This window comes from Nymphalis io, chromosome 18 (assembly GCF_905147045.1).
Source record: "Nymphalis io chromosome 18, ilAglIoxx1.1, whole genome shotgun sequence".
Lineage (NCBI taxonomy): Eukaryota > Metazoa > Arthropoda > Insecta > Lepidoptera > Nymphalidae > Nymphalis > Nymphalis io.
In genome coordinates this window covers 477,929-503,894 of record NC_065905.1, presented here as the reverse complement: position 1 = coordinate 503,894, position 25,966 = coordinate 477,929, and the positions used below count along the sequence as shown (strand labels likewise).

Below are 25,966 nucleotides of genomic sequence, written 5' to 3'. Positions count from 1 at the left end.
GAGCATTAGTGGCAGAGCGAGTTAAAGGAGCAAGAAAGAATTACGCGCATTTATTATGGAAGCGAGTTAGAAAACTTTAATGTCGACCATTTATACACGAACTTGGACAATCAGAATAGTTCGGGCTCACGTTTCAGTTGAATATAACTCTTTCATTCATTTCGTATTATTATTATTGTTTTACGCTTATAAGAATGATATAACGTTCCAATTTTAAAATAAATGAATTCAATTTAATGGGTTATTCTATGAATGTTCTGCTTCAGTTGATCAACGGCGTAAGGGTCTTGTAGTGTAGTAGTTTCGGGTTCAATCATGATTCTTATTTGAAGAGTAACGGACAGTGACAGTTATTACCTATTATTTTATAATAAATAAAAGTGTTTGCTACATAAATACATTGGAATAAACACACGATTTTTTTTATAGAATAGGAAGGCGGACGAGCATATGGGCCACCTGATGGTAAGTGGTCACCAACGCCCATAGACATTGGCATTATAAGAAATGTTAACCATCGCTTACATTACCAATGCGCTACCAACCTTGGGAACTAAGATGTAATGTCCCTTCTACCTGTAATTACACTAGCTCACTCACCCTTCAAACTGGAACACAACAATACCAAGTACTGCTGTTTCGCGGTAGAATATCTGATGAGTGGTGGGACCTACCCAGACGAGCTTGCACAAAGCTCTGCCATCAGTAAGATATAAAAATAAGGACTTTGTCATATAAGACGAATTTCTATTTATTTATGCTTGGCATACGAATGATCATCATGAACGGGTCCACAAATAAACAAATCAAATCAGAGAAGTTCTTTTTCGAGCTCATAAATCATGTCACAATAATATTTAGATGTTAAGATTCTCTTTTAATATTTTTATTATTATTTTTATTTGTCATAGATTTCATTTTTATTGAGACATAATTTACGGTAAAGGAAAACAAAGTGAGGAAACCTTCATGGGCCGGTTTATTCTTTGAATTCAGGCACAATTATGGCATTCATCAACCCCGTACTACAGCACCGTTGTGGAAAAAGACCCAAATATTATCCCCCAAAAGGATCCTATAGCAGGAATCAAAACTTATTACAGTCAATTAATATTGTAAACGAACTGTGACAAAATCACACACGATCGATGATCGAAAATTTGCCTTAATTTTCGCTAGCTTTGTAATATTACGCATTTTTCCTTTCCGAGGCAAAATAATGTAACCACTGCCTCAAAACTACTGGTTAATATTTTTTTTTATAGAAAAACTCAAAAAAATATACTGGCACTATCCAGAATTTGAAGGCAGAATCTCAGGATCTGCAGGGAAGATCATCGAAGAAACAGATCATATAGGTCTCATATATGTTTCGATAGCTTCAAAAATTAATACATATAAATAAAGTTGAAATAATGTATCCGCTATTTGGCGATGGTTTTAATCAGCGTGAAATTGAATGAGCTGTAACGATGTTGGTAATATAAATGCACTGGACGCTGCGAGATTTATGAAACACCCTGCAGTTGAGTTGTTGTTAAATGTTCAACACACTCTATTGAAACTGAAGGCATAACTACGTTTCTATATTGGACGATTTCAACAATTTAATTTATGTTTAGTGCAACATTATTATTGAAAAATAAAACGAACTAAGTATCGATTTTCTGAAAAATCTTTATCCAAATTTAAGTAATATAAATCAGTGTAACCGTTTTCGCGTAATATGTGAACATACACATAAAAAAATACGTGTTTTTATATTATGATATTATGACTTCATATAATTTTTCATACCAGTAAGTTAAGTAATATGATGAGCAAGCAATATGCTACTTAAGCTCCTTTATTCAAAACTACGAAAAAGCTATTGACATATAAGTACTTACTCCTTTATTATTCTGGGTGTGCGGCATGTAGTGTCATATTATATATATAATTAAAAGATCCATTATACGTTTCCTACTGCAGATTAACTCATTCTTGAAAAATACAAATAATTCTGATTTTTGTTATGTGATATATTTTGGCGCGCTTTTGGGCGTAAGATGGACTCGTGTGCCGTGTGTCGTGATTACTATAATAATAATAAGAACAAAAATGTTTTTTAAGAAAACTTTGTAAAATGTTTTTAATAATTTCACACAATATATATTTATTTGTTTTGTTTAATTATAAATTCTTTCAACAGCCACCAATATCGATGTTTGACATATGCCGGGCGACCCGCGACGGCCACATTTTTAAACTTTATAAAGATGGAGTTTGAAACTTTATACAGTTATTGTTGCCACTTGCACGAAGGCTGCTGGCGTGGTGCCATTAACGAACAATATGTGGTGTGCGAGTCGTACCGGGTAATTGCTTACAAAAAATCCAAATGCATTGTTATGCATTTAATGTGTTAAAATTAAAATATATTGCTATTTTAGTAAAAAGAAAACTTAAGTAAAGACCTAAGAATTGTATTTAAATATACATAATATTATATGAACTTACAATACATTCTTTGCCTCTGTCTGGCAATGGTAAATAAGTGTTACACGGTCTTGCTAATAAACTTTAACTTTGCTGCGTCTTTTTATTTCGAATGTCAAATCAACAATGACAGAAAGAGTAAAATCCCTGTTTAAATAACAGCCGCTAAGCAAGTTGTTTAAAAATATAATAATTTAATTAAAATCAATTTGCAATCGGCAAAGATTTCGAGTAATATAATTCTTTTCCTTATTCCAGTATAAGGAATGTTCCATTTTTAAAATCAGTTTACTAACGGTAACAGAAACGGTACAGATTAAACAATAATATACAAAAAAATAGACTGAATTGATAAAAACCTCTTTCTTTATCATTTCTATTAACTAAAACCCTGATTAATTTAAAATAAAATAACATGATTCAGTACTACACTAGATTCAGGGTTTCTGGAAGAGATCTCTTGTTAGAGATAAGTTATCCCTTTGTACACATTTTTCATTTATATAATTTTCTGTATACTCTGTTGGTACATAAATAAAAAATAAATAAATAAACATGGTTATAAGAGAATATTCATTGTATGTGATGACCCTATAGGCAACCAATGAACGTGAAGCCAATTACCTAAGGCAATATTTACAAACTAGTATGTTTAATATTTAAATATTTTACATTTCCATATCGGCATAGAATCAATAACTTAACGATACTTCAATGGCCGAAGGATTAAGGATAAACAAAACACAGATTTAAATGTTTAGATATTCCATAATTATGATTTGCTAAACGCGCTACTCTATTATGCACTACAAATGGTAAATAATAGTAAAAGGTAAAGCAATTAATTAATTATTGGCGCGACTTGAAGAGTAATTGAGCGAGTCATTTCGTAACAGCCTGTGAATGTCCCACTGCTGTGCGAAAGGCCTCCTCTCCCTTTTTGAGGGTAAGGTTTGGAGCTTATTCTACCACGTTGCTCCAGTTTGGATTGGTGGAATACACATGTGGTAGAATTTCAGTGAAATTAGACACGTGAAGGTTTTTCTCTAGATGTTTTCCTTCACCGTAAAGCACGAGATAAATTATAACCTCAAATTAATCATTTACGTCAATTTAAATGATTTGAGTATATGAAATCTGAATATATCGTTATTTGTAATAAAGCTATTTCACTTAGTAACTTATATCCACTTTAATTTTATTTCCAAAGTTCCGATAACAACATGAAAGACATTCAAAACGCGACTTTTATACGAACCCGTCATCTCGACCATTGATAGAATAGAATATGCTTTATTATGCGACAAAACATTAAAAAAAAATTAATCAATCAAATCAATCAATCAATAGCCAATCATTGTCCACTGCTGAACATAGGCCTCTCCCAAGGTGCGCCAAAGCTGCTTGTCCTCCGCCATCCACATCCAGTTGGTGCCCACCACCTTCTTAAGGTCATCGGTCCACATGGCTGGAGGGCGCCCTACGCTGCGCTTGCCGATCCGAATTAAAAATTAAATTAAAGAAAAAAATAATGGTATGTACTAATTCTTATCGCTAAGAGAACGATTTCAAACAACCTTTATGAATTGTTCATTTATTATTTCTCGTTGTATTAATTTATTTAATAATAATAATCTTCATATTCTTTTTCTCTTATTCAACATGTGAGAAAATATAAATGAGTCTCCGGCGACTTGGCGACGTAGTATTAACGAGCGTGAAATTGAATGAGCCATAACAACGTCCAAGTTATATTTGCTCTCGACGGCGGGAGATTCATGTGATTCACAGTTAAAATGTTATGTTACTTATAACAGTTCATTAAAAACCAACCAAGTTGAGTCTTTCAGTTGCTTTTATAGCGTCATTTATATTAAGGTACATTTCACTTTTGTAAGAATTATACGGTATTTTATTAAAATAACTAGCTGAGTATTGGATGGAATGTCCTATCGGAAATATAATTTAGACGCCCAACGAATTTCAAACATTGAAAAAAGGTGATCTTCTATACAAACTGCCATCCCCAATTTTACCCACTTTGACGAATTTTCGAAAACTCATAAAATAACATAACGCGCGTAATTTCTTTTAATTATAAACAGAATCCTAAGCATTGATTATCGTATTTCTAACTTTCAAAAATACTTAACTTCCTTACAAACTTATGTTAAGTTTCATCCTCTTAGTTAATGAATTTTCATAAAAGCTTTAACCGTCTTTAAATCATTCCCACAAGCCTAAATACTAATTTCCATATTTGTAACATGAAAATTTACGAATATTCATACAAACTTTCATCCTCCATTTAAACTCGTTAGGAGATGTATTTTGAAAAAATATATTATATTAAAAGTTATATATTAAGAGCCATGATGGCCCAGTGGTTAGAAGACGAGAAACTTAACCGTTGATTCCGGGTTCAAGCCCAGACAAGTAGCACTGAGTTTTCAAGTGCTAATTTGTTTTTATAATTCATCTCGCGTACGGCAGTGAAGGAAAACGTGGTGAGCAGTATGATGGATTAAGGTCCAAGCCTTCTCAAAAAGGAGAACAGGACTAAGCTCAGTGGGACATTTACATGCTGTTATTTTTACTTTATATTAAAATTTTATTTTATTTCTGGATACTAACAAATGTCACAAATATTGTGATTCTTTGATTTTTGGATGCCTTGTTTTTTTGTTTGATTATGCGATTGCGACTTTCATTAAAAATAATTCGGCACTTTCTTTTATATTAAAATGTGTTAGCAGTCGAGTGTCGGAAAGCGCTTAACTGCTAGCTATTTGTCGATAGTTAAAATTAGGTGTGTTGCGAGGAAACAATTGCTTCGTTCTTTATTATTATCACTTTAAGTTAGTACATATATTTTAATCAAACCTGTTTGTTTTTTATCTCTTTTGGTTCAATCAACGGTTGGTCTCAATGCAAAGTTGTTTAAATTCTGTATAAAATGACAAAATATCGATAAACAAATAGAGATGTTAATGATAATAAGTAAGATAAATAAGAAATATATATAAGAAAAAAATATCGATTTTTAATTATTTGTAATATATATTTTTATTAATTATAATATTTACTGACGAAGAGGAAACAGGAATCGCTGATTAAGGACAGGAAGACCGGTTCTTGACTCAAGATGGATTCAGGGATTATGATACAAAACAAATAATATTCATTTTAATTAATTATAATAATTCTTATCAAACATACATTTTTATTATATTTACCGCGAAAAGCTTTAATTTTCTTAAGTGCTTATTATGTTATCTATTTGATAGCTTTTTCTTATTTCTTCTTAACAGCCAGTTGACTGCCTCGTCGGTCTAGTGGCTAGATATAAAGCCGCTGACCCGGAGGTCCTGGGTTCAATTCCCAGGTCAGGCCAGTAAAATGTTATTGGGTTTTTCTGTTAGAAAATTCTCAGTAGCAGCCCAGGGTACAAAAACAGCAGTACTTGGTATTGATGTGTTTCGGTTTGATGGGTGAGTGAGTCAGTGTAATTACAGGCACAAGGGACATAACATCTTAGTTCCCAAGGTTGGTGGCGCATTGGCTATGTAAGCGATGGTTAACATTTCTTATAATGCCAATGTCTATGGGCGTTGGTGACCTCTTACCATCAGGTGGCCCATATGCTCGTCCGCCTTCCTATTCTTTAAAAAAAGGGTCTGGAAGTTGGAAGTGTTTGTATACACTTCCAACTTCCGTGCCTCGGAAAGCACGTAAAGCTGCCTATCCTGCGTCTGAACTCTTTCCGGTCGTGTCAGATTGCTGTCCCATCAGATTATGAGAGTTAGGGAATAGATAGTGCACCTGTGTTTGCGCGCACACTTGTGCACTATAATATCTCCTGCGTAGTTGGCTAATCTCTTTTGAGATAGGCGGCCGTGGCCGAAATCAGTCTGGAGAAGCTTAATATTATATAAAAGCCAGTAACTTTTTTCTCTAATTGCCAATGATGCATTACACACTGCGCACGCACAATTGTACACAGTTGGCTATTCTCCACTTAGAATCGTCTGGTCGGAAAGATATCATCATGTATTGTGCATAATACAGTATACATTACTATACATACAATTAATTAAATATGTACATTTTAAATTAAAATTCATTAACGACATTTACGAAACCGCTACCCCGAATTACATTTTGGTTGCGAGAAATGGTGCTTGTGATTATTATCGTTGAAATGCAACTCAGATTATCTGTACGAGACTACACGTGCTTACCAACTATAATAATGTTTTAAGAGAAGGCGACTGCACCGCTTTCATATTACATTTACGCAAGTAAAATTTTCATATTCATAAATTATTTATTTATTAGTTGATAGTTGATTTAATAGTTGATGTTCTTGAAATATGATAATTATTATGATCAATTTCGTAAATCACTTTTTGATATTTCACGACCGTTTTCTTAGAGCTTTTAAGCTATATTAATTGAATTAAAATTCATCTATTATATCCTGGGACATTTTTCACACACGGCCATCTGATCCCAAATTAAGCTTATACAAAGCTTGTGCTATGGAAACCAGACAACTGATATACTACATATACTAGTTTTCTTTTGTAAATACATACTTATATAGATAATTACACCCAGACTCAGGACAAACAGACATGTTCATGCACACAAATGTCTGTCCTGGGTGGGAATCGAACCCACAACCTTCGGCGTGAAAGGCAAGTATCTACCAACTACGCCAACCAGCTCGTCAAGAATCCTTAGTCTTAGAATCCAAGTAATATTATATAAGCTCAGTATTACTAAATTATGACATGATATACCAATATTATCTGAAATAAACTTTATCTAAAATCGATTAAACGATATATAACATAATAAAATGTTCGAGTCCATTAGTTAGAATAATAAGCTTTCCTTCTAATATTAAAGCAACATATCAAATAAGCAATTTATCTTCGAAGATCGCAGATATCCATTCTGAATTGCGGTCCGGATAGCCTTCATAGTATTGCCCAGAGAAATTTATTACGTACGGATAGCGAGCTTAATAACTTGGTTTTACGACCGAGTATGTACAAAAGAATTGAAAAATGTTAAAAAAGAAACTAAACTAATTTTACTACGTTACTGACTGAAAAAAGTTTTGTATCTGTGAGTCGTTTAATTCGGAACGGCTTTTGGAAAACTTTGAGCCAGAATTCCAATTTTAAAATTTACATTTTTATTTTTTACAATTATATTTTTTATATCTGCAAATCGAATCGATATTTAACACTATTAATATTATTTTTCGCATTCGAATTATAATTCGAAATATGAAATATTTGCCAAGTAAGAATTGAAGTGGTTGCCAAGTCATAAATGAAACTTGGCATCTGTTTCATTGGCTACAGAATTAAGTCAATTAAGTTTTAAAATAATATCCATAGGCAGTGTGTGAACCAAGCCATTCCCATGAGAGATATGGCGGCAATCTTTAGGTGTTAACAAATGTGTCACTTGGATAAGGGTCAGCCATTTGGTACATTTATTTCGTTCCGGGCATAACCTATTTTACACCAGGTGTAAAAGGGATTGCGGTATGATTTTTACGAGTTCATAAATTATATTTTTATGATATTAATTAAATCAAAGCTACGAATAAGTAATTTATGTATCACATAAGAAAAATATTTATATGTAATTTATTTAATTTTCTATTTAAAAAAAATGAGTAACTACTTTGATTGACCTAACTTCTACCCTAAAATTCAAGCTCCACTTTTACCAAATCAGCACATACTTATTTTACATAAACATCTCTTGTCAACTAGACTCACTGTATTTTATTTATTTATTTTTTGTTCGTTAGGTATCATATATATTTTTTTTCATATATTTTGTATAAATAAATATTATTATTTAATTCTTGATGGGATTGTATACCGTCCGAGCTATTGTTTAAGGGTGCGAAATTGTAACCGGTATGTTAATCTTTTGTGTTAATATTTTTTTTTTAGATAGTTTCTTGTTGGATCCATAGGATCCATGGATAGAAATCCACATTCGGTTGTAAAGCTTGACGATTCAAAAGTACTTACAAGAGCTTAATTGAATAAAAATAATTTGATTTGGTATGTTATTCAAATACTTACACTCCAACTTTACAAACACGTCTTCAACATTATAAAGACGATATTTTTGTGCTTTCAGATGAAATGTACATAGTTATTATTTCAAATTTATTTCTTACTCATTGAATACTTTTTTATAAATGTTGATATTTAAAAAAAAAAACTTTATTACGGTAAGAAAAGAGATGTTATTAATAAAACAACTGGATCTCAGCCGAAAGTAGTGGATTCTTAGTCAAGAGCACCACTTATTTCATGCTTCATAACTTTAAAATGCATCTAGCGGAAGCATCATGTCAGGACACTTTCCATCAGCAATGGGGCATGAATGGAAAGTTTGGTTACTATAAATGGTAAAAAAGCCTTAATATAAATTGTAATTAGGACATTTAAGTATGTTTTAAAATGCCCTTTTGGATGTTCAAATAGTTACGAGCCATTCGAATATAATAGGAAAAATTAGTTAATATTCAAAGCATATTCGAATTTATTATCTGAATAGTAAGGTTTAAAATAATAAGAATAGTAATAAGAATTACTATTCGCAACTCAAATAAGGTGACCCTTAGGGATCAAGATAAAATATAGAACTCAAACATCGTGTTAGACTCCTAATATTTATCTTACGCGATGGGAATATTATAGGAAGTGGAATTTATTGAGTGATGGATAATTGGTGTTCACTAACGGTATTCGATTATTTGTCACAATTTTATAAGTCGATAAGTTTCTAGTTTCGGGAGTTGTGATATTGAAGAACAAGACGACTTCTAATTGACACAGGTGCTTTCTCTATTCACTTACGAGCCCTGAATCGCAAATATGAATAGGGCCTGGAATTCTCATCAGCTGACCTAGCGACAGTAAAGGGCATCCACCCCCACTTGATTCGCTGGGTAGCAAGAAGAGGTGACACACTCCCGTACAAGCTAACGCAGGTGCGTACCGGACATGGCTGCTTAACGCCATGCTCGACAGTGGGAGGTGTTGGATGGAAATGGTCTCTTTCTGCAAGAGAGTCATGTGGCAGAAGGAGACCACGGAGCAGCAGCGTGATGAGTGCCTCCATGGACCCGCTTCGGCGAAGAAGATCGGGGAAGGAGGCGTCGGCGCTATGCCCACTTTTCACCACTAAGCGGCTAGAGGCCTTCCCTCACGGGAAATAGAAGCCCTCGAAGGCGAACAGCGTTATTTCTAAAGTTCTGAAAACGTCAAATAAAGTAATTAGCATGTTAATAATTTATAACCGAAGCAATAAACGCTCATTTGGAGTGACGGGGGAGAAATGATTACCGCCATCTAATTAAAGCTTAGACCCTTGTCAGATGTATCCTAGACCGCGTTGAGCTAGACAGTTTTAGGTAATACGTCCATTGATTTTCAAAAGTGTGTTTTGTGGCAAATATTATATTGTTACATTTTAATTTGCGGAAATTTATATTGTTTTATTATTATACAACATAAATACAAATCATTTACAAATGAACTTATAAAACAATAATAATATAAATAATATGCATGTCAATTACAAGTGTACATAGCAATTCCAAATGCAAATAAATTAGAAGTAACAAAAAATAATGAGTAAATTTATTGTTTGAAGCGATAGCTATTACAGCGGATATCATTTATCTTCGAATAAAATAACTATATAATATATATCCTGGGACATTTTTCACACACGGCCATCTGATCCCAAATTAAGCTTATACAAAGCTTGTGCTATGGAAACTAGACAACTGATGTACTACATATACTACTTTTCTTTTGTAAATACATATATATATATATATATATATATATATATATATATATATATAGATAATAACACCCAGACTCAGGACAAACAGACATGTTCATGCACACAAATGTCTGTCCTGGGTGGGAATCGAACCCACAACCTTCGGCGTGAAAATGCAAGTATCTACCGACCACGCCAACCGGCTCGTCAAATAACTGTTCGACTATTTTGTAATCTTAATCTTTTGATCCAATATCATTATCAATTATTATAATCATTATTTACCTATATAGGCTTAGACTAGATAGATAATATTAGTACACGTAGCGGCGTGTCGGATCGGGAAGGTCGAGTCCGTAACTTCAAAAGCGCGGTGCGAGCTCGTTCGCTGCTGTCCGATGACGTCCGTATAAACACAGACGAACATATAAAACTAATTATTTGAATTTTCATTTTCAAATTACAAAATTTCTTCGAATCTCAAGACCGACGGTCCATCCATTTGAAGAACTTTGAGTGTGATGCATAGCTGGACGACGGCGGTGCATAAATAGCTACCTAAAGAAAACTCTGTGCATTACCATTCGTATTCGTTGTTACAATTGTAGCCGAATCTTTGATTTCGAATAAATAACAACGTTCGCAATATCATTATTTCTGTTCTTACAATAATATGAATACGAATTTCATATAAAATTAACATAATACTGTACAGCCTGAAGCTTATTGATTCGAGAGTTTCTTAACATTTAATCTGTCCAACGTAATATTTTTCATTATTTTATTATGCCAAAAAACATGATACCGTAGTAGTTAATTAAAAATAATGTCTACTTTAAGAAGTTATAAAAAATAAAATGAAATTATAAAAACTTAAAAAAAATTGGTCTGCATTTTCAAATGGAGTTAAGATGTAATGTCCGTTGTGCCTGTGGTTACACTGGCTCACTCAAACCGGAACACAAAAACACTAAATAGTGCGTTTTGTCGATGAAATATCTTTTAAATGGATGGTACCTATTACTGGCTTGCATAAAACCTTGCTACCAAGTGAAATTCTATTTTATTTGCTCTTAAGGGGTTCAAGGTGTTAGGAAAGTAAGACTTATCAAATGAAATCCAAATCCTATATTCAACAAACTCTCAGCAGGTCAATCTGTAGAAAAGCCCTTATTTAGCTTGCTGAATAAAGCTTATGCTGAAATCGGAGCATGTAACTGTGTATAATATGTGAATGTCAATAACGATCTGTGTGTACTTTGTAGTTTTGTTACTACCGGCCAAAAGTAAATCTTTTGCAGAGAGAATCTTCCAAACATCTCAGGATATTGATACATTGTCTAGTTAAATAATTAAAAGCATTATTTGCTCTATACAATATTTATCTTTAAATGTACATCTCAGAGCTTACTTTAGCGTAATATTATTTAACGCAGTTATAGTTCGACAACGCAAATAGTATACTTGACTTAAAACCTGCAACATGAAACAGTTATATATATAAATCTTATAATCTAAGTATCAGGATACAATTCACATTGTTCACTGACTAAAATATAAACTACACTGCCGTTTCATAAACAACCTTATTTAGTTAAGAATAAGAGTTGTATTCTTTCGCACCAATGTTTACGATTTTGTATCTTGTAAGTAGTACGTGCTACCCTTCTCCCATTGTGCTGTATTTAAACGATAAATGCTCTTTAACCTCCGTTAAACCCTTTTCAGGACAAAAAGTGTTGAAATAGATTTTTTGTAGTACACTCGAGTGCAAATTGAAATGGATCAAAACAAAATGAACCGATTTTAAATACACTAAAAAGTGTAAAAATATTTATTTACGTTAACACGACTGTTTTAACTACATACCGTCTGAAGTCAGAAACAAATATTACTAATACATGATATATTCCTTTAATCATACTTGATGATATTTTCATAGCCGACTGTAACAAATCTGAGACTGGTGGTAGAGCTTTGTGCAAGCTCGTCTGGGTAGGTACCACCCTCTTATCAGATATCAGGCACAAGGTACATAACATCTTAGTTCCCAAGGCTGGTGGCGCATTGGTGATGTAAGCGATGGTTAACATTTCTTACAATGCCAATGTCTACGGGCGTTGGTGACCACTTACCATCAGGTGACCCATATGCTCGTCCGCCTTCCTATTCTATATAAAAAAAAACCTTTGCAAATAGAAAATAATAATTTAAGCAAAACTTATTATTCAACTACAATACGCCAGTTTTATCACAAATATTGTATTTATTTCCTTATTTTACAAATATAATGAGTTCTACTTAGTTACTGTGGATTTGCCTTAATAGCTTTTATCTCTGATTCGTCTTAAAATGCTTTAGCTCTGACTAAGTTTTTTCTCTTACTTTAAACATTGCATTGTAGAAGATTAAGACTTTGGTGAGAGAAAGCGACATTTTTATGATATTTCTTAATTCTACCGAAGATTTTTAATAATATTGTAGATGATTTTACTTATTGTGTTGAATCAGATAAATTCTAGACAAATTCTATTCCTTCTTTACGAGAAATATAATAACGTTCGCCAAAGGGAGGCCGTGCCAGAGCGCGCGCTGTCGCTTAATGTGCACTTACTCCTACCAGCATATTGAATATTGTTATTGAAAAGGCTTTCTAATCAACTTAACTTTGAAAAAGACAAAGACTAAGAGATTATTAAAAATAATGTTTAATTTACATACGAAAAATATTACAGATATTTTATTTATTTATTTCGAACAATTAATACTTATCGCAATCAATATATACGAAAAACTACAATAGTATTAAGCTGTGCCGTAGTTACTAACGCCCTCCAATTCGACAATACAATTACTTATCATTTGATTAATGTAAGCATAAAAAAATATACTAATTTAACAAAAATATAATAATGTATTTTTTAAAGCTGCTTATGATAATAATTGTTATAAAAAAATCTGAATCAAATAAATAGATACCTAAATATACTTTATTAAGTCCATAATATGGAAGGAATGGGGAAGAACCTTTCGAATCTCATAATAATCAGCAATCCCTCGTTTCTCAGAAAATGATTCAGCCAGAAGCGCCATAGATAATGTAACTATAAATAAATAAGAAATTTGCCTCACAGTACATTTCCAATGTAAATAAGTCTGCCGGCCGACATTCGGACTTTTAAGGCCCTAAATCTTAGGGGATATAAATAATTCATGAATATGCCTTAAGGTTTCCGAGATCGATTATTCAAATTCTTGTCTACATTGTTTTCTATAAGTCATATTCAATGAAATGATAATAAAGCGTGTTCTTATGTCCTTTTAACATATCATTCGTGTATTTATTTGGAACTATTTTTCATTGATTTCATTTTTTATTCTGTATTCGGATGTACATTCCAATGACTTAATAAAATATTAGATTTTAGCCAATGATTTTATCTGTACAAAATATTGTGTTTACAATTCTACCAAAAATATTATCAAGAAAACTTTAGCCCGAATTTTATCCTTTGAGGGGATGATATTTTTAAAACGACGAAGCATGTATTTTTTTATCAAAAGTTCAAATTTTCAATAGATTTTTTTATTTATATTGCCACTTTATATTGGCGTTATTTTCATGAATACCATATTCCGAACGGTAACGCTTGATGGTTTAAAAATACTTGTAAAAGTCTATTCAAATAAAAAATATTATAATTTTGATATGATCTCTAAATACCAAACTCCTGGCTTTAGGTTTGTTCAATTTTTAGATTTTATTTGTTTTATATTTTAACAATTTGATAAGCGTGTTCATTGAATGTTTAACAATGTTGGCATTACGCAATTTTGTCGAAATGTCATTTTCACTTAATTATTAAATATACAACAGTAACAGCAACAGCCTGTTAATGTCGCACTGCTGGGCTAAGGCCTCCTCTCCCTTTTTAAGGAGAAGGTTTAGAGCTTATTCTACCACGCTACTCCAATGCGGCTGGTAGAATACACATGTGGCAGAATTTCAATGAAATTAGACACATGCAGGTTTCCTCACGATGTTTTCCTTCACCATCAAGCACGAGATGAATTATAATCACAAATTAAGCACATGAAAATTCAGTAATCATAGTAGGATGGCTATTCACGGCTACAGTGATTTATAATTTACTGAATACTGAATTTATATTTAGGTAAAATATATATCTATACTATACATGAATTGAAAATATCTTTTGAGAAGCTTCTGTTTAACTTCGCGTGAATGTGTTTTTATTAAATTATTATAGCATTATGTAATTCAATATGAAGATATAAAAATTCGTATATTTTTTATAAAATAAATTAAGAAGGGAAAATATCGCGACAAGCTTTCATATCGTATAAAATGATAAGTTTGATTTACGTCAATGTTTATTTTTAAGCTAAAGAAGTAAAAAGGGGGGGGTGTTATAATGTTCACGTGTGTACATCTGTATCATTGTAGCTCCCAGACGAATGGGCCGCTTTTCATGGTTTTTATTTTAGCTTGAAATCTGATGTGATAGAGATGGTTTTTTTTATATGCGCCGGGATGGCAAATGACTCTACTCCACCTGATGGTAAATGGTAGTGGAAGTTCAACAAAGAAAGGAGTTGCCAAATTTCTTTGTGCGCGATGGAATTGATGTCACAGTTAGGCGGTGAAATCGAGAGCCAGCACGCGTAGGCTTATGAAGAAAGGGGAAATTAGAGAGAATAATTCCTCAGAGCACTCGCCGTGATACAGTCGATACAAAGCGCTCAGCGCTGCTATCTCTCGACGCAATTGTAAAGGCTCGGTTCTTAGCTATAAATTATAAATATCTATTCAGGCATTTGAAGGTTATCAGCTCATTCCCTACTTGAAAAAAGGGTCTTATCAACTTTCAGATTCAATAAGTCCGATTAATTTCAGATTCCCCCGATGCGACGACGCCTTGCATTAAAATAAGTACATATTATAAGGCTAAAGAGCCAACGAACACATTTGTTTTTTTACTTTTTACAGGTTTTTTTTTAATTTAAATTTTTAATTTAATTTTAGTTATCCTATTAGATCTTTTAAATGAAAACTTGTTTTTAAAACAGTCTCGCTTAATTAATTTGTTTGAAGTAAACCAACTTCGAAAAGGATATTGTGAAGAAAAACCAGAGCAAGTTTAATTAATGTGCTTTTAGGTTTCAATTTGAAGGAGATCATTGTTTAGAGTTCAAAGTATTATTTTAGTTTTCTCTTTTGTGTTAACTTTTACAAGAATTAAATGTATTACACTATTTATAATTTATTGAGGAAAGTGTGTACATTAATTTTTATAATATATAAAATAAAAAAAAGAAACAAAATATTTATATTTTTTTAATTATTTGACAAAAAATTGATATGAATATTAACATCGTGACGAGAAACCGACGATAAAAAGATTCGGCAATTTGTACAACATCGCGACACAGGCCCGGATTTATGGCGGCCTCGTTTATTGCGGCGTGTACGTCGAAACTCGAATGTAATTAAGGATACTGCCTCTTACACCGTCACGTTAGCTTTTACTCTTTCATTTACGTTGTTTTTTCTATCTTTTGTCCCTTTTCTTTAATTGTGTTTTACAATTACGGATTGTATTATCGTACTATTTACTTTTATGATGATTGAAATTTGTAGAAAGAGTTTTGTAACGAACGTTATTTGCGTCTTGTACTTTTAATTGTATGGTTAAAGGTGAATTTATTTTTATATATAATAGTAGCGTTATATATATATATATATATATATATAATTATATGTGTGTAGGGCCATCTAATTAATGTGTGTGTACCCTAAAATACACGAATATCAGTTTCGAAATATACCCTTGTATATATAATTGTTAAGAACAAAGCATATTCCTCGGGCCACTGATTAGTGTGTTAGAATTTAGGTTTCGTGCAGGTTTCCTTACGAAGTTTTCCTTCAACGCCAAGTATTATATGGTGTTTTCAGATTTCAAATCGCGACTTTTTGGTGAGGGCGCCGTGTTCATTCAGGCTATGTTTTATTGTAATTAATATTCTTTCTTATAGCGTCGACTAAATAATATATTTTAAACTTTGAATTACTAGATGGTGTCATTGAAGCGCTATAACGTCTCCATTAATGGAGCTCGTTTATTTCCATTTTTGGGGTTCCGCACGAACGTTTGTTCACTCACAGATTTACTTGTCCGTAGAGTGTCGGCTTAGTGCACTCTCGACATAACGACCTCTAAACTACGTGACAGTCTTCGAAGTGCATAGACTTGGGAGTAACTTTGTATTACTTTAATTTTTTTTTTTTTATAGAATAGGAAGGTGGACGAGCATATGGGCCACCTGATGGTAAGTGGTCACCAAACGCCCTTAGACATTGGCATTGTAAGAAATGTCAACCATCGTTTATAGCCAATGCGCCACCAACTTTGGGAACTAAGATTTTATGTCCCTTGTGCCTGTAATTACACGGGCCAAAGTAATAGTAATGTGAAGAAATGAAATGAATGAATGTTATCAAGATTGTAATCGTTACTTGGTGGTAAGGCAGGTGTGTGCGTGCCTCGCACTCACCACATATTCTATCGCCAAACAGCAATGCAGTGTGGCCTATTTACAATTCCCTTATGTTAATTTTTTTTAAAGAATACTTATGCAATAAGACTTAGGCCAAGCACATAGGAAAAGATTTATTACATACTTAACTCGACAAAACAACGCTATCTTTTGAAAACTTGAAACTTAGAGATTTAAAAATTTAATCTCTCTGTCCCATAAACATTATATAGGAAACGTATACGTATTACGTTTCAATTTTTCCTTTTAAATCTTTTTATCAAAACAAAATATACCAATTAGGTTCATGTAATTTTATAAAGGTGAGCGTAAATTTGTTTCCTTAAGTAATTATTTTGGGGCTTCCAATCCATTTAAAAATTATTTTAGGATAAATGAAAATATCGATGCAAGTTGTCTATAAAATAACAAACACAATTACTTAATTGAGACGCTCGGACCAAAATTGAATGAAAATATTAAGAAAAATATATCGTTGTTTTAATAAATAACATCGCTGACGGATTTAAAAATATGGAAATAATTAATTTATTTATTAATCAGTTATTTGTAAAAAGAAACATAATTTTTTCATACAGTAACAGCCTGAGAATGTCCCACTGCTGGGCTAAGGCCTCCTCTCCCTTCTTGAGGAGAAGGCTTGGAGCTTATTCCACCACGCTGCTCCAATGCGGGTTGGTGGAATACACATGTGGCAGAATTTCGATGAAATTAGACACATTCAGGTTTCCTCACGATGTTTTCTTTCACCGTTAAGTACGAGATCAATTATAACAGAAATTAAGCACATGAAAATTCAGTGGTGCTTGCCCGGGTTTGAACCCACGCGTTCTTACCACTGACTACTACGAATATGCAATTCTTAAGCATCATATTTAAAATTAAGAAGTTGATTTAAATTAATAATAAAGCTAAAAATTAAAAAAAAACCTTTTTTTATATTCAGATGTTTTAGATATTCATATATCGATATAATAATATAATTGTTAACGATTGACTTTTAATTTAAACTTAAATCAATTTACGTGTAATATCAAGAAGAGTTGAGTGGATTTATTATATACTAGCAAAACTCGTGTCTTCATCAACATTGTATTCTCTTTGTGACCAATAGATTATAAACTATTAAATGATAAGGTATATCGTGGTAGGAGCGATAGTGAAATTAAAAAACTAGTCATTATAATTTTGATAATTCGCAAATAGCAATAATAAGGCTTTGTGCAAGCTCGTCTGGGTAGGTACCACCCACTCATCAGATATTCTACCGCAAAACAGTAGTGCTTGGTGTTGTTGTGTTCCGGTTTGAAGGGTGAGGGAGCCAGTATAATTACAGGCACAATGGACATAACATCTTAGTTCCCAAGGTTGATGGCGCATTGGCGATGTAAGCGGTGGTTAACATTTCTTACAATGCCAATGTCTATGAGCGTTGGTGACCACTTACCATCAGGTGGCCCATATGGTCGTCTATAAAAAAAACTAAAATAACAGATTGACATGTCAATCAATATTTGTATATGTTTTTGTGTTCAATGTGCAACAAGATTATACAATGCTCATTTCAAGCTGCCAAATGAAATAGTTCAAACATGGCTCAAACTAATCCAACTAGCCAACATACCGGCTAATTTTCCTTCTCATCTGAAACTAATCTTCCAAAATGAGTTCCCAACTATTTGCTTACCAACTTGATCAGCCCGTAATGAGGGTTGAATGAACCAACGGGTGATTTCTCTTTAATCCACGTTATCTCCACTTTAACCTCCAATCCAGGTTAGGTTCTGCAATAACTTTACCATGGGATAAATTATTTGGAAACTTGGTCCTAATGTTGGAATTATCTTGTTAAGATTATACGTGTATCGCTGGGAATTAGAATATTTTAATGTTATTTTAATCCTAAAACTGTAATTAAAAATTGTAACTCAATGCAAATGTTTAAATTTAAATTTGCACAACATGTTATGAAGTTTTTTTTTAATTTTTAAAAACATAAAAAAAATTAATATAATATTTTTTTTTTAATAAGACCTATTTTTAATTTTTAATTGTGTAAACACCTACTACCAACTTATTGTTTACCACTTTAATTACTATTTTCTCTTATTTATACTCGTAATGGATACTACTTATTTAGTTTTTATAATTTGATTAATATTATATAACATAAATAATATTGTATTACTCTCAGAAAATTATTGATATTACAAGAACGACGAACTACCTACATAATATTTTCTTTAAATTGTAAACATTTCTCATGTAAGTGACTGTATTGTCTTTTTTGATAATATGTCTATAAACTAAAACTGCCTAGTGTTCCGAACCGACTATGTACAAGTAAAATAAGGATTATATCCCTTGATATTTTTTATCCAATAAGATACAAACAATGACCAATCGATCTATATATTAGCTCGCACTGCGGCAATGCGTTGTTACATGCGCGCCGCTTATTTTCCCCGCGTTTATATAAACGTCTTGTATAATTTCTAAAACTGCTGGTCGTCACACAAATTATGATTTTATTAACAATTTCAATTTATTGGTTCGTATAAGTGATATTTGTTTTTTTTTTTTTTTAACTTAAACCTATGCGAACAGTCTCCGTGCGAAGTCTGGGCGGGTAGCTTGTATTTAATAAAACTAATCAATCTTAAATTAAGACGTTCCCTCTAAAATTATTCTGAGCAACCCTTATAACATATCTTACAAGTGATGTCTAAAGATAGATTGGCTAAGGGCTGCAAATTATATTAATTTAATCCGTGAATTTGGATTTTTAATTGATCGATTTTAATTAGATATATTTTAAATAAGTCAAAAGTTAGTTACACTTTTTATTGAATATAATCTTTAGTGTTTGTATATAATAATAATATGGTGTATATAAGATATCTATCTATATATAAGATGAGCCGAGATGGCCTAGTGGTTAGAACGGTGAATCTTAACCGATGATCGTGGGTTCACCGGGCAAGCATCACTGAATTTTCATGTGCTTAATTTGTGTTTATAATTCATCTCGTGCTTAACGATGAAGGGAAACATCGCGAGGAAACCTGCATATGTCTAATTTCACTGAATTCTGGCGCATTGGAGCAGCGTGGTGGAATAAGCTCCAAACCTTCTCCTCAAAAAAGGAGAGGATGCCTTAGCCCAGCAGTGGGACATTCATGGGCTACTATTACTACTACATAATGCGCCAGGCACTTAACTTCTGAATAAAAACATTTATTAATATGTAAGTTCTATTAGACAATACTAGCGACCCGTAAATTGATTTGAGAACCCCTGCTCAGGGAGATTGAAATACATAATAAATTCTACCCTCCGTGTAAGTGTGTCGCAGCCATTTGCGGAATTAGTTGTAATGCAAATGAAGCGACTGCAGAATATCTGTCATTGTGTGATTTAATTAGGTTAATTAAGAACGTTGATGCCAAGTTGACGGTATTTTTCTGATAAAAAATTTGGCTCAGTTTATATTATTATTTACGGGGTTTTATTTCTTAGCGGTTCAGTCTACATTTGAAAAGTATTTGAGCAGCGTAAAGCAATTTCAACAACAATAACTATTTGAAAAAAGTAATAACGAATATATGTACAAAAAACATATAGCAGGATTATCAGCGTGTTTCTAAGGAGGTTTTAGTATTTAATACTATCACGTAAGAAGCTACGTTTTGCAGTTTCACCCGTTTTATGTTTTATTATATTAAGGTGACAAGCGTGAATTTCATGTTCTTGTAATATATAATAGAAACAAACGGCTGTTTATCTAATATCCGTTTTGCAGTTTCACCCGTTTTATGTTTTATTATATTAAGGTGACAAGCGTGAATTTCATGTTCTTGTAATATATAATAGAAACAAACGGCTGGTTATCTAATTCACAATTGACGTCCCGTGACGGTCACTTTTTTATACGAGAGTCGTTGGCCTGATACGAAGTATAAGTAGTGCATATTTAAATTTAGAATATGAAGTTATTATATATGCAGTTGTATGTAACGATTTGTTGGTCAATTCCTGGTTCAGGCCAATAAAAAAATATTAATTTTCATTATCGAGTAATTCAACGAGGAGTGAAGAGGCATCTTGCGGGCTGGCAAGGCGGGGGCGACTGGTGCAGAATATTCTTCCCGACTGTACCGGCCGTCATCGCGTTGGGACTCCACTACCAATTACCATCAGGTGGAGTGGAGGCATTTGTTCCCCGGTTTATTTAAAAAAAAAGTAGACTAATGAAAAAATGTAATAAAATATTTGGAAAGGTGGAAGATTTAATTTTAATTTGAATCCTGTAATATTAAGATTCGTAAGTAATAAGAATCTACTTGAATGAAGAACATTTTGATTTTGATAATAATATATAAACACAATGTTTATCCGAATGCTAATTGAATAAGTTGTTCGTAAGCCGCCGGGAAACTCGCGACAATTACTTACACGGCTTATGTGGGACCATGCTTGACATACACTGGCTTACTGTAAATTATTTTTGTTGAAGTGAATTTAATTTCTTGAAATTTCAAATTCAAATTTTGGCGCAACGTAAATGTAACATTTAAATGTTGAAATTGAATTGAAACGATTCTGATGCATAAACGTTTTATTACCGTTATGTGTATTGCGTTGACCTTACTTTAAATATGTGTCAGTCAAATCAATACATATTATACAATAAAGTATGTCTGTAATTGGCGGTGTGATTTTGTTTAGTTTTAATTAGTTTAATTGCCTGAAATATGACTATGATTGTTGAAGAAATCATACAAAAAACCGAGCGGATCCTGTGTAAATGTTAAGAACAACGACATATTATATTTAAATTACTAATTTGCACTTTTGCCTTCAAATTTGTAGAACTTGCACACTAACCTTCATACCCACCTAACCAGCTCGATGAGTAACTTAAAAAAAACGGAATCGGTACATTGATTTATCCGTGCAAGCGTAACGGAACAGACAGACTTCTTTCAGATTTATAATATTAGTTTTTTAATAATAATAATAAATTTATTTATTGCACACTCAAACAAAGTTAAATATATAAAAGACAAAAAAGCTTAAGACTATGAAAATAAAATAAAAGCATGCAAAGGGCGGTATTATCATGGAAGTAATGATCACTTCCAGACAAACCTACATTAAGATGCTTACACGACACGTCGGGTATGTGTTTATTATATATGCACAGATACATATGTACATTTTTATACATTACAATATACATATACACACACATAAATATAAGTATAACAATAATATTTAATTTATTTCATTTAGATATAAATCGTTCCATGAACAGCAAGATTTCCACCAACTTGACATAAACTGCGGTTTAGTTGAACGCGATAAGTTAGCGTCGTTCCTATTCGCATACATATCGTAACTCCCGTGCCGTTGTGGGAAAGGGTATTAATCATCAGTACGTTTCCGAAATTCTGTTAAAGCTTTCGTATAGAAGCAGCCGCCTTGCACGTGACTATCGTTGCGGAGATTAAATTAAATAATATTTATCAATAGTTAAATTAATCCGTGTCAAAAAAGCGTTTCAGAGACTGAGGCTACGTTCGAACCCTGGATCGGACTAATAAATAGTTATTGAATTTATATGTCTATCAATTCTTACTAGTTGTTTTGAAGTGTTCTCTGCAATTGCATCTAATTATGAGAGTGATTGAATAGACATGTACCTGTGCTTGCGTACATATATATAAATGCTCTATAATATTTCTTGCGAAGCTGATTTCTTCTAAGAATGGTCGCCACTACTGAAACCAGACATAGTGACCAAACTGTAATCGAAATTAATCAATTATTAATTTCAATCAAAATTATTACGACAAATTAAAAATAATTTCAACATTCTGTTTTTAAATAAAAATAGAAATTCGTTTAATCCAAATTTTTTAAATAAAGATAGAATTTAAAATCCAATATACGTTCCAATTCCTTGAGAACCACAAATTGGTACGATTCGGTCCAATTAGAGAAGTGCACCTCCGTCCTGCGCCAATTAACACGTGACTGAAGAAGACTGCTCGCGTTCTGCAATTTCCTGCTAAGGACCTTAATTTGTGTCCAAAGAAAATACTTTATTTTCGCTACTTATTTACTGGTTAGTTAGTTTAAGTTGAAACTAATTAATTGTGTGAAGTGAAATTTAAAAAAGCAGCTTGATATTTTAAAAAGTAAATGTTTTATGTTTCGAGATGGCCTAATAGATTAACACATGAGTTTTAATCGACGCGGGTTCAAATAAAGACACTGGATTTTCATGAGCTTTATTTGAGTTTACCATTCATTTCGTGGTGTTCACTTGTGTTAGGTCTTCGTGCAAGCCCGCTGGGTAACTATAATATTCATATACAACAATAAAGTTTTTGTTTGAGTCGGATTTTATGGTATATCCGCCACCCACATAAGAGTAAGGAGTGGCGGTGAATAGCCCCCTCATGAAATTAAGGCACATCAATAGAGATTTCACATCAAACAATAATATATAAATATTATCACATATCCAGATACAAGGCTAAGCCGGTCTCCGTATGTTCGACTTAAGTTGCAGCTAAATATATAACCATTAATCACCGTAATCACATCTGTTGTTGAAGGAGTCGACTAACTCGACATTACTTGAGAAACATGAATACTCAGCTTTTGAAATATATTTTAAATATATTACACTTCAAATTAATCGTATCGTAATCGTATTTGTTCTTCGTTATATATACTTTGATACTAATATTATAAAGATTTTTGTAAATCTTTTGCCAACTTGTCTTTTTTTTTGAGAGTGATATTATTAAAGCCGTTGGTGGTGCGCCTGAATTCTTTAAGGTCGTAGCGGAGCCGTCACGTCGTTTTATGAGAGTGAGGGAAGAGAGAGTGCATCTGTGTTTGTACACACGTTAGTGCACTAAAATATGTCATGGGCAGTTGACTAATCTTTCTTAAGATTGGCTACATCATCAGAGGTCATCCTCATCATCATCACTCGGATAAAGAGGCTCAAATATAAAACTACACAACCAATTACATCATTTATCATTGTCTTTTGGGACGTTTTGAAACATGCAGACGTCATTCTCTAAGCATATTATATAATTTGAAAAGCAGTATAAACTATGCCTCCAATCAAGCTCTTATGTAAATGGCAGTAAGGTTTAATTTTGTAAGAATAACAACACAATATAGCAAACAATAGGCCTAATGATATACATGAGAATACATCATGAATTTATATATAACGTTAATTTAGTGGTTAGCTTATAACGCCTGCCGCTTTATCCCAAAGCTTCAATTCCGATGTTCAATATGAAGCTTAAAGTTAAAGTTAACTGGATATTTCAGAAGACCATAAAGCTACTCTTTATGTGCCATTAAAAGTTCCTTTAATTTTTTGTCTATTTAAATTTTCTTTTTAAAAAGAATAATCCTGCAGAACCAGGATGCTATAAAGAAATTAACGCTTCTTAATTGTTAATTCTGGATATATTAAATCATAGCGTGTATGTTAAGCGAAGCAGTAATATACTTGTAGTGGATTAATCACGTTATCAATCAATCAATCAACAGCCAATCGTTGTCCACTGCTGAACATAGGCCTCTCCCAAGGTGCGCCAAAGCTCCCTGTCCTCCGCCTTCCGCATCCAGTTGGTGCCCGCCACCTTCTTAAGGTCGTCGGTCCACCCGGCTGGAGGGCGCCCTACGCTGCGCTTGCCGATTCGCGGTCTCCACTCTAGGACTCGTCGGCTCCAACGGCCATCGGTCCTACGACATACGTGACCAGCCCACTGCCACTTCAGCCTGCTAATTTTGCAAGCTATGTCGGTGACTCCGGTTCTTTTCCGGATAATCTCATTTCTGATCTTATCCTTCAAAGATACTCCAAGCATAGCTCGCTCCATAGCACGCTGAGCGACTTTGAATTTGTGGACTAGTCCCGCAGTTAGTGTCCACGTTTCGGCACCGTATGTCATGGCAGGTAAGACGCATTGGTTGAAGACTTTCGTCTTCAAACATTGCGGTATAGACGACTTGAGGACTTGACGAAGGTTGCCAAATGCTGCCCATCCCAAGCGAATTCTTCGATCGGCTTCCTTCTCGAAGTTGTTCCTACCGATTTGTATAATCTGTCCTAGGTAGGTATATTCACTAACAACTTCGAGAGGTTTCCCCTCGACGTATATCGGTCCCGGCACGACATGCCTATTGAACATGACCTTGGTCTTGTCCAAGTTCATGCCGAGACCGACACACCGGGAAGACTCGCCTAGGCTACGCAGCATTTCGGTGAGTTGTTCCAGCGACTCTGCTATGATGACGATATCGTCGGCAAATCGAAGGTGTGAGATGTACTCGCCGTTTACATTGACTCCATACCTAGTCCAATCCAGCGTTTTGAAAACGTCTTCCAACGCGTTGGTGAACAGTTTCGGGGATATTACATCCCCCTGTCTCACCCCTCTGCGCAATTGGATCGCCTTCGTCTTACAGTCCTGGATGTGGACAGTCATTGTAGCGGCGCTGTACAGACATCTCAGTACCTCGATATATCTCCAATCGATATGACATCTCTGCAATGAGTCGAGCACTGCCCAGGTTTCGATGGAGTCGAAGGCTTTCTCGTAGTCCACAAATGCCATACACAGCGGCTGATTGTACTCTTCGGTCTTCTGCACAATCTGCCGAACAGTATGGATGTGGTCCACGGTGCTGTAGCCTGATCGAAAGCCGGCTTGCTCTGGGGGCTGGAACTCGTCAAGTCGTCTGGCGAGACGGTTCGTGACGACTCTTGAGAACAGCTTATACACGTGACTCAGGAGGGAGATTGGTCTGTAGTTTTTCAAGAGGGTTTTATCACCTTTCTTGAAAAACAGTACCACCTCACTCCCGCTCCACGTTTCCGGGGTCTTGCCATGTTGGATGACGGAATTAAAGAGGCTTGCTAGCTCTTTCAGGACCGGAGTCCCGCCTGCCTTAAGCAACTCTGTTGTGATTCCGTCATCTCCCGGAGATTTGTTGTTTTTAAGCTGTTCTAGAGCCGCCCTAA

At 33.7% G+C, this 25,966-nt stretch overlaps 1 protein-coding gene across 1 annotated transcript in view; it reads left to right on the top strand.

Moving 5' to 3' along the window:
- The window catches only part of LOC126775253 (TWiK family of potassium channels protein 18), a 62,349-nt gene extending 37,759 nt beyond the window's left edge, over nt 1-24,590 (top strand). The window contains exon 9 of the mRNA XM_050497056.1: nt 24,490-24,590. Coding sequence (XP_050353013.1) covers nt 24,490-24,589 — 100 coding nt within the window. The 3' untranslated portion in view covers nt 24,590. The remainder of the gene's footprint in view (nt 1-24,489) is intronic.
- Nucleotides 24,591-25,966: the final 1,376 nt, after the last annotated feature.